Source organism: Megalopta genalis, chromosome 6 (genome assembly GCF_051020955.1).
Source record: "Megalopta genalis isolate 19385.01 chromosome 6, iyMegGena1_principal, whole genome shotgun sequence".
NCBI lineage: Eukaryota > Metazoa > Arthropoda > Insecta > Hymenoptera > Halictidae > Megalopta > Megalopta genalis.
Genome location: NC_135018.1, coordinates 20,344,223 through 20,353,607, shown reverse-complemented (window position 1 = coordinate 20,353,607; position 9,385 = coordinate 20,344,223). Strand labels below are relative to the sequence as shown.

Here is a 9,385-nt window from a genome sequence, read left to right as displayed (position 1 = left end):
CTATTTATGGTAGTTCCACCTGCTGATTTTTAATGAAAGTAACTAACAGAATTCGAGACGTAGAATAACTTTTAACGAACGAGTATTTTAATTAAATGTTTACATTGAACGAAATACCATTTTATTATTCTCTTTTAAACTCAAGTGGTGCTTAATGTAACTGTTGTTTCTTCCATAGAACACAAAATTTAATTTTAATTTTTTAAATGTACTTAAATGTATTGCACTAGATTTTTCTGTAAATCGCTCTATAAATTTTCTTTCCATGCAAATAAAATCTATATGAACATATATTTTGAATATTCATACACCTACATGAATATTTTTGATAAATATAAATATTTCTGTGTTCTATTATGTAATCTGCACTGTAATCTGCATATGTGCATGTAAAATTTTTCTATAGGGGAGTATTGAGCAATATATGATGTAACCAATGTACTGCAATTTATTTTCTACATTTTCCCATATGAATTCATGAAAACAGGGTTTCCTAGTCTTCTTTCACGCCTATTGATCCTCTGAATTGTTTATAGAAATTATCAAAACATTTATAAATTGTGAAAAGAACATTCATATTGGTTTTGTCTATTATTTTATAATTTTATTTAACTGTTTTTTATTCTAATACACAAACTATCCCAAATTTGTAATATGTTAAACCAGTTCAATGTTTACCACAGAGCACGTTCTACACCAGCTAATTTATTGTAGTCCGCTAAATGACGAAACATTATCCTAGATATTCTCCACCTCAAAACAGTACCACGGGCACGAGAAGTTAATACACAACGAGGTGTTAATTGTCTTAATGCGGTACGACGAGGGATTGTTTCATCTATTTGTTTGCCAACAAGCTCCTGAAATACAAAATTGTTAGTAGCTCTAATCTCAACAAAATTTTTGTATGCATATTTCACACATTAAGGTTATCTTTGGTACATATACACACCCGAATTTCTGGTGGTAAAACATCGTTTCTCTTTAAAGCAACTAACCGCAATCGCTCTGGACCATATTCTTCGACCAATTTTCTTCGTTTCATATCACGAAGCATCCACCGACCAACATATGCGTTACGAATTTGCTGAAACTGATCACCGAATGCAACCATTGTAAGACGACATTTTTGATTATACAGTATAAAGTATACAAATATATCTTGACATTATATTGAATACTTTAAGCATACATTTATACTTACACCACCTAGTGTAGAACTTGTACTATTTATAAAAACGTTTGCGAAAGTCGCTAAGCTTTTCGTTATTGAAGCCATGTTTAATTAGTCTGCTTCATAGTTTAGTATTCTGACACGGCGCCACAATATATCTCTAGCAGATGTAGATAATGTAAATTTCTGTAGATATTAGTTTTCTATTTTAACAACGATATTAATTAATAATTCGTAATGCTTTAGAATGAGGTATAAGAATGAAAAGTCGACCTGACATCTAATGTATTATTTTATCACCCAAAAATGGGGCTTCAGAAGCCCCATTACCGCAGACTTAGGATCCGTGCAAACATTGCATACAATGTTCTTTTTGCAATGCTAGCACCGTAAAGCTTATAAAACTAACGTTATGTTGCAATATATGTGAATGTCATTAAAAGTAGTGGCAAAATGACCAAATTAATAACCGAAATCAACTGTTGGTAATCTTGTCTAACAGTTTCAGCGTTTTGTCACTATGTCCACTAGCGCTAAATTAATGCTTTCAGGAACATATGATTCATAACGGAATTTACATCATGCCTTATGAGATAGGTGGCACAAATTATTTGTTGAGAATATATAATAATTATTTAATCGTAAATTATACATTTTGTGTTACAATTTCAGTTTTTAAATATTATAAAATACATTCATAGTCCCTAGTTACCTCTAATATTCTACTATATAGTTCTTTTATATCGCGTAAATTAAATAATTTGTTTGCCTTTTTATTAGTAAATTGCATCTGTACTTTATGTGAAAACAGATAAATTTTGCATGATACATTCTCGACTTATGCTATTAACTAAAAAATAAAGTAAAGAGATTATCGTACCCTGAACTATAGGGTGAGCTGCAATTCTGCATTTTTTGACGGCTCTGCCAAAATCATTGATTCAAGGTCAGATTAATCCGACAATGAGATTGTATGGAGGTATCTTATTTCATCGTATACTGGCATCCAGTTTTCTATATAGATAGCTATACATAATTGCCAAACTAACTATTAAAAATGTATATTATTTTAATTTACAGTGTAAAATATAAATTTTGCAGTATTCTTGAAACTATCAATGTTCTCATTTTAATCTTTTTTAATTCTATACAATTACTAAAGGCACGATAAAATAATATGATTATTGAAATAACAGAAGATCAGTCATATTTTTCTTGGTTTCCAGAATTTAATATGCTGATAGAGGATTTGTTACATATACTTTCAGCGTTTTAAAAAATCCTTCACAAAAAGACAAATGAAATTAGATTATTAATAATAGGTTCTATTAAATATAATAACCAATCGTTTCTTGTATGTATTAGTCTGTATATTATAAAAATGCAGTAATAAGTAACAAAAATTTTATAAATTTATAAATAATATACATAGTAGTGTGCATATAATACGTAAAATATACAAAATGTTGAACGAAGTCGAGGCCGAATTGCATACAATGCTTATTAAAACAACTAACAACGTTATCAATCATTTGAGAAACATAAATACAAAAGTCAATAGTTTTTATAAAAGGTTTTCAACTTTGAGCTTGTAATAAAATGACAAATACTATTGCGCGTCTATGTAATACTTATCGTAATGTCTTGTTACTTGACAGTAGACTAGGGATGCTTACGTAATATTATATATTTACTGTTTGAAAAATCAATTTGTGTAGATTGAGATCAAGCATAAAATTATTTTCTTTGTAAATTTTTATTTCAATGTGTTCGAAATACTATGAAAATTGAAAACTAATAAACATCCTCAGTTTACTTATATAATCAGTCATTACAAAGCTTGTGTAATACTTTTATACATATAAAAAAATGATAACATTTTCAATTGTCTTATTAGAAATGCTCGTGCAACTATCGTTGCAACTATCACTCGTGCCTAAGAATATATTAAAAAAAAAGGTGCTTTTCAGTTAAAACTTTAGAAAACATTAGAGCAAAACTTCGTTTAAAAAACACGATTAATGTAAAAATATAAAATTTTAAAACTTTAAAGTGACACTGATTTTGTTTTGTTCTCACATTATAAATAAATTTATTAAATTTCTTTTAATATGTGTGTACGCGTCCTGCTATTAAACAAAATAGTTGTCCCCCTCATTATTTTTTCCTAAATATGTATAAACATATGCGTATACATATAATTATATATTTTAAGCACACTTTAAAATGAATTATGCAAAATAGAATGGTAATATGGAATTATGTATTCGAATTACAAAGTACAGTGTGTTAGCGCAATTGTCTCGAGGAACTTTTTAAAATTGAAATATGTTAAACACGTAAACACACACTCCTTTGTAGAATAAATAACGGAAAAATTACCGTTTCATAGTTATAAATTAATATCGTTTTTTCTTTATTAAATGTAAATATTTATCATATATATTCATTTGTCGTTACATATTGTACGTATGTATATTTTACCATATTTACTTAGTTTTCATACGCTTTGCATACTGTATACAATTATATTTCTTGCATTCAGTAACATGAGTTGTACAATATTTTAGTAACACAATTTGCGTTATCTTGATACACGTTTTTTCTTGCATAATTTATAAATCTGTATTTTTTTAAAACATTTGCTTTTGCGTTACAGTCCACCAGAAAAAAGTAGTTCACACAAGTCACTCCACTGAATTCATACCCGTCCTCGCCACAGTAGAAAAAATAATTGTAAATCTTTAATTCTCTAAATATTAGTTCTTAAAAACTAATCCATGTAAGTTTCTCCTACAAAGACGGTGAATTGTAAAACTCGCTTTACTTGTTTTAAAAAATAAAAAAAATAGAGGAACACTTGGGAGGAGTAGAAAATTGGATATTATTGGACAAATGAATTATTAATTGTTTCGGTAGTTCCTTTTATTCACTTTCATCCGTTATTACTGTTATTTATAGGTATGTACAGAAAACCGTTGTTAACCAATCTCGATCATAGGAAGAACGCGGGCAAAAATATCGAATCATTCCAGACCCAATCGTAACTTCGCACATACTCCCTTCAAAGTAGAAAGTGTAAAAAGGAAAGGTATATTTTTAAAGAAATATCTCGTAGAAAAAGTGTTTCGTGTATATATCATCTTCAGCAATTCAATTCCTTATCGAGTCAGGTAATTGAAAAGTAATAAAAAAGCAGGTCCCTTTTCCCCGATTAAATCAGCACTGGAACTACCGATCTCTTGTGTTTCTCGCTGCTTACTTCCGCGCCGACGTATAATATTAGTTCTTCTTGTACGATAAAAATGTCACATGCCAATTAAAAATGAAAATATCTTTACTGAAATCTATACGATAAGGATGACAATGATTAATTAGTAATAACGACAAAAAAAATGAAATTTCTCGAATATCGCAGATATAGGATTTATTTCCGTATAATAATTAGAAAATATAATTAAGCCGAGCTAAATTATGATGTCTGTTGATGTTCTTGTGAAACAGATGTTAAGAGTAGCTCCCGTAGTTTACTTTCTTTTACCATGGAACTCGTAGAAGAACGAGATGAGTCACTCTATGCTCGCCATCGTCAGCTGCCGACTTTTCCTACGAAATTCTTTGCGATGGGAAAAGTGACGGCGCAACCACTTTGATAAACGGAATATACGAATGTGAAAAAAGTGCGACGAATGTGCTACTTCATGTGCACGAAAAGCCATTCGTCGCGACTCTTTGATAATCCTATTATTCTTGATCACTTGTTGTAATTTCATAGGTAATATCGCAGTCCGCGATGGAAGCAATGGGTTGCTATTCTCGCACGAGAAACATGAAGAAAGAAGGTAAGCTACTTTCCAGCTACTATACGCCGACGCCCATCTTGGGATACATATGTACGGAAACTAGTTATTTCTTTTTCTGGGCTTTCTCGGCAGCCTTGGTGACCTTGCCCGTGGCATCCTTGAAGGTGACAGCCTTGATGACACCTACAGCCACTGTTTGACGCATGTCACGAACAGCGAAACGTCCCAAGGGTGGGAATTCTTGGAAAGCTTCGACGCACATGGGTTTGCTTGGAACAAGCGTGACAATGGCGGCATCTCCAGATTTGATGGCTTTTGGTTCCATTTCGGTGGTTTTTCCGGTACGACGGTCGCACTTCTCGATGATTTTGTGGAACTTGCAGGCGATGTGAGCAGTGTGGCAATCCAACACTGGAGTGTATCCATTGCAAATTTGGCCAGGATGATTCAGCACGATAACCTGCGACAAGGATGAAAATTAAACAAGGTTCCACGAAAATTATATTAAAAAATTCTAGTTTGTTTAGCATTCAGACGCCTTCGGCCGTCAGCAGATACAAAGATCTTCCGGTGGAAACCGCGAATGAAGTATGAAATTTCTCATCATTATGCTAATTGTTATAATAAAGATAAAACGTTTTAAAGTATTCATCAACACATACCTGTGCGGTGAAATCAGCAGCACCTTTGGGAGGGTTGTTCTTCGAGTCACCAGCTACATAACCACGACGCAATTCTTTAACCGACACGTTCTTCACGTTGAAACCAACGTTGTCACCAGGAACAGCCTCCGTCAAAGCTTCGTGATGCATTTCAACGGACTTAACTTCAGTGGTAAGACCAGCAGGAGCGAATGTGACAACCATACCTGGTTTCAAGACGCCAGTCTCAACACGACCCACGGGTACTGTTCCAATACCTCCAATTTTGTATACATCCTGTAATCAAATAAACGTTCTTATTTTATTGCTTCATAAAACTATCAGCAATGGTCGAAGAATCATAATTTTAATCAGACACCTCTGACCGTCAATGGATCGTAAAACCCTCCGGTGGAAACCGCGAATGAGTGATAGATGTTATCATCATGGAAAAGGCTCAAATTTAATACTATCATGTAGAGTATCAATTCTTACCTGAAGAGGAAGACGGAGAGCCTTGTCTGTAGGTCTCGTAGGCGGAAGAATGGCATCAAGCGCCTCAATAAGGCATTTTCCTTCTGCCTTACCTTCTTTGCGCTCGACAGCCCATCCCTTGAACCAAGGCATCTTGGAAGAAACTTCCAACATGTTGTCTCCATGCCAACCAGAAATTGGCACGAATGCAACAGCGGCAGGAGTGTAACCAATTTTCTTAATATACGACGATACTTCCTTCTTGATTTCTTCAAATCGGGCTTCGGAGTATGGTGGTTCAGTAGAATCCATCTTGTTCACGCCAACAATCAATTGTTTTACACCAAGAGTAAAAGCGAGCAGAGCATGCTCACGGGTTTGTCCATTTTTCGAAATACCAGCTTCAAATTCACCAGTACCAGCAGCAACAATTAATACGGCACAGTCAGCCTGAGATGTACCAGTAATCATGTTTTTGATGAAATCTCTGTGTCCAGGGGCATCGATGATGGTGACATAGTACTTGGATGTTTCGAATTTCCATAAGGCAATATCAATGGTGATACCACGCTCACGTTCAGCCTTCAACTTGTCCAATACCCAGGCATATTTGAAAGAACCTTTGCCCATCTAGAAAGTACACGTTACTTTTGTTACAACTCTGAAATATGTGTTTTACATTTCAGATTATTTTTCATATGCATAATATTTTCCTGTAGCTTACCTCCTGGGCTTCCTTCTCGAATTTTTCGATGGTACGTTTGTCGATACCACCACATTTGTAGATCAAATGACCGGTAGTGGTGGATTTGCCGGAATCGACGTGTCCGATGACAACTATATTAATATGAATCTTCTCCTTACCCATCTTGAACGTTTAGCGAGACTACTGGTTATCTCTGTAATCAGAATTAGTATTAATAAATTTCTTCAATAGCAATTAAGCGAAACGAATTATAAAACCGAGAAGGTTATACGCGTGGACCACATGTTCGGTGAAATTGTTTAAATTACAGAATTAAAACGAACCTAATCAAATATATGATTTTGTCAAAGCTAACTTATTTTAAAATTATATTTATACAACTATGTTATTCACAAATAATAATTCTGTAAATGCAGCAGGTGTCTATTTTAACGTACACGTGGCGACGTCTGAATATTCCAGAACGGAACGGGCAGCCATTTTGTAGATGGCGAGATATTGCTACGTTGCCACGATTTGCTTGATGCTTAGCATCGGATGATGCCACGTTGTGAATTACATGTAATATTTCTAATGAAAGGAGCCATAATTAACTTTTACCGATCTAGCGTTTATGTTGCTTTAGAATTTCTGGCAAAATTTATAAAATTTACAAATTCCGAATAGCATTATTCCTACGTTAGCATTCTGAACTATATTAATGTTGTTAAAATTGTTACAAAAAAATTGAAATAGTCAAATTTTACGCGTTACGAATTTGGAAAATATATTAACAAACATTGCGCCGCGAATAGACTTATCTCAAGATAAGTTTCATGTACGTGAACCATGAATGTCGTTCAAATTTGTCACTCATTGTTCGGAATAATGTTAATTTCACTCGTTGCATTCTTCATTTCGCATAAAAATGCTCATTTATGTAATGATGAGAGAAAAAATTGAGGCAGCTATATTGCAGACTGGCAAATGATCTCCATTGTTGGGAACAAGTCGTCCCACAAGGTCGCCGTTGCATACAATTTCCAGCAGATCATGATGTTGCTTCATATACCATTTACGAAGAATCAAACCAATTACAGTTCATTTTCAGTTATATTTCCGAAAGTATGTTTAAAAGAAGGTTCTCTTAAAATTGCAGAGTGCACAAAGAGCAATATTACACAACGAATATCTCCAATGATGCACGAACATGATCGAATCTCCAAGTGTGACAAGCGTCCGCCATACTGCATCCGGTTATTTGCTTTTTCCGAACTTTTTAAGCATGCCGAACGGAATTTAAATATGTCGTTTACGTTTCCGCGTGTGTTTTATTTCTTATGTGGTCAACAATCGGTCGTAGGATAACACGATTTTTAGGAGCCACGTTAAACGATTTCAACAAAGTTCAGCATGTGGTCCGCGTTCGAACAGCCGGCTAAAATGGTGATTGGCCATGCGCCTGTTTTCCAACGTTGTAATTCACCGATAAAAATGATATTTCCGTAAAACTGTTGTCACAACACAATTTGTTGATATTTCGATCGTTGTTCTATTCCGTACCTGACGTTCGATGCTACCTTCTCGGTAATAAAATCGACGGATTATGCTCCAGTATAAAAACCACGAACAACCACTCACCTCCAGATGCCACGACAGAAAGAGATCGTCGAAGTGAAGTGACATGCGCATAGGGCTTCCCGGCCGTAGCCTCGAACCCAGCGCCTTCATTATATCGATCACTTGTGGAATAATAAACGGATTGTTTGGGCATTATTCACCGTGTTTACCTGGTAAGAAAACCGGAAGAGTGATTCCCCATTAATATCCATCGAATAATTGTATTATTGATCTATCGATTTCCGTTAACGTTCCAACCGAAACTCTTTAAAGAAAATCAGACTTTGGTTTCGAGGCTACGGTTACGCAGCACACAGGCGTGCCGGCTGGCATATACATATATGTATATATATATATATATATGTTACATACAGGTATTCTCAGGATGTACAGTTGTGTACGTATGCATGGAATCAGGAAAAAGATAGATTGTTGCCATTATGTTCAACCATAGATTGATGCATCTGTAACGTGAGATTCAACGTTGTAACCTTGAATCCCTGAAATCTGCAGATATTAATCAACGATATGGAAAATAATTCAACTTTCTTTCTTACTCAATTTTCTGAGTGTTCGTTCCGAGAAGGCGTAGGCGAGATTAACGTATCTTACTCGGCGTATGTTGAACTTAATGCTGGCTCCTCTCCGATGTAATTCAGCACATGAAGATTAACAGGAGAAATATGCAACAATATTTTATGCACCTATATAATCGAGCGTTATTCTTACAATTCGTTTGTTATTGAAAGATTACATATGTATGTTTGAGTCATAACTAATTAGCAGTTGTTAACGCAAAACGAGTAGTATTTGGAAATTATGTTTGATTCTATACATTACGATAAAACGTAATACATCTTTTTGCAGAAATCCGTGTAGATTCAGCAATTTACTTGAAGATGTAGGAAGGTTCTATGGATGATACATACTTACACACATACACATGTACATATAATAATATAAGTGCTTTGAAATGGTAACATTTCCT

General features: G+C 34.2%; 2 protein-coding genes across 3 annotated transcripts; both read right to left on the bottom strand.

The window, feature by feature from the left end:
- Nucleotides 1-582: 582 nt before the first annotated feature.
- On the bottom strand, nucleotides 583-1,359 carry mRpS14 (mitochondrial ribosomal protein S14). The gene is made up of 3 exons (XM_076523297.1): nucleotides 1,205-1,359; nucleotides 953-1,093; nucleotides 583-860 (listed from the first exon to the last, which is right to left on the bottom strand). Exons 1-3 carry the CDS (start codon nucleotides 1,277-1,279, stop codon nucleotides 675-677), a joined length of 402 nt encoding a protein of 133 aa, XP_076379412.1. The 5' UTR covers nucleotides 1,280-1,359; the 3' UTR covers nucleotides 583-674.
- A 3,225-nt stretch (nucleotides 1,360-4,584) lies between these two features.
- On the bottom strand, nucleotides 4,585-8,550 carry EF1a-F2 (elongation factor 1-alpha F2). 2 transcript variants are annotated; one of them, XM_076523248.1, is made up of 5 exons: nucleotides 8,419-8,550; nucleotides 6,817-6,991; nucleotides 6,114-6,722; nucleotides 5,640-5,915; nucleotides 4,585-5,437 (listed from the first exon to the last, which is right to left on the bottom strand). In XM_076523248.1, exons 2-5 carry the CDS (start codon nucleotides 6,958-6,960, stop codon nucleotides 5,081-5,083), a joined length of 1,386 nt encoding a protein of 461 aa, XP_076379363.1. In that variant the 5' UTR covers nucleotides 6,961-6,991; nucleotides 8,419-8,550; the 3' UTR covers nucleotides 4,585-5,080. The 2 variants fall into 2 exon arrangements, with proteins under 2 accessions (XP_076379363.1, XP_076379362.1); XM_076523247.1 differs by having other exon boundaries at nucleotides 8,341-8,460.
- Nucleotides 8,551-9,385: the final 835 nt, after the last annotated feature.

Coding starts and splice junctions, on each gene's coding strand:
- mRpS14 (XM_076523297.1), bottom strand. CDS start 1,279: ATGGCTTCAATAACGAAAAGCTTAGCGACTTTCGCAAACGTTTTTATA. Junction 1,094..1,204: donor CAAGTTCTACACTAGGTGGT/GTAAGTATAAAT, acceptor TTCGGTGATCAG/TTTCAGCAAATTCGTAACGC. Junction 861..952: donor TTTTACCACCAGAAATTCGG/GTGTGTATATGT, acceptor TTTGTATTTCAG/GAGCTTGTTGGCAAACAAAT.
- EF1a-F2 (XM_076523248.1), bottom strand. CDS start 6,960: ATGGGTAAGGAGAAGATTCATATTAATATAGTTGTCATCGGACACGTC. Junction 6,723..6,816: donor TCGAGAAGGAAGCCCAGGAG/GTAAGCTACAGG, acceptor TGTACTTTCTAG/ATGGGCAAAGGTTCTTTCAA. Junction 5,916..6,113: donor CTCTCCGTCTTCCTCTTCAG/GTAAGAATTGAT, acceptor ATTTGATTACAG/GATGTATACAAAATTGGAGG.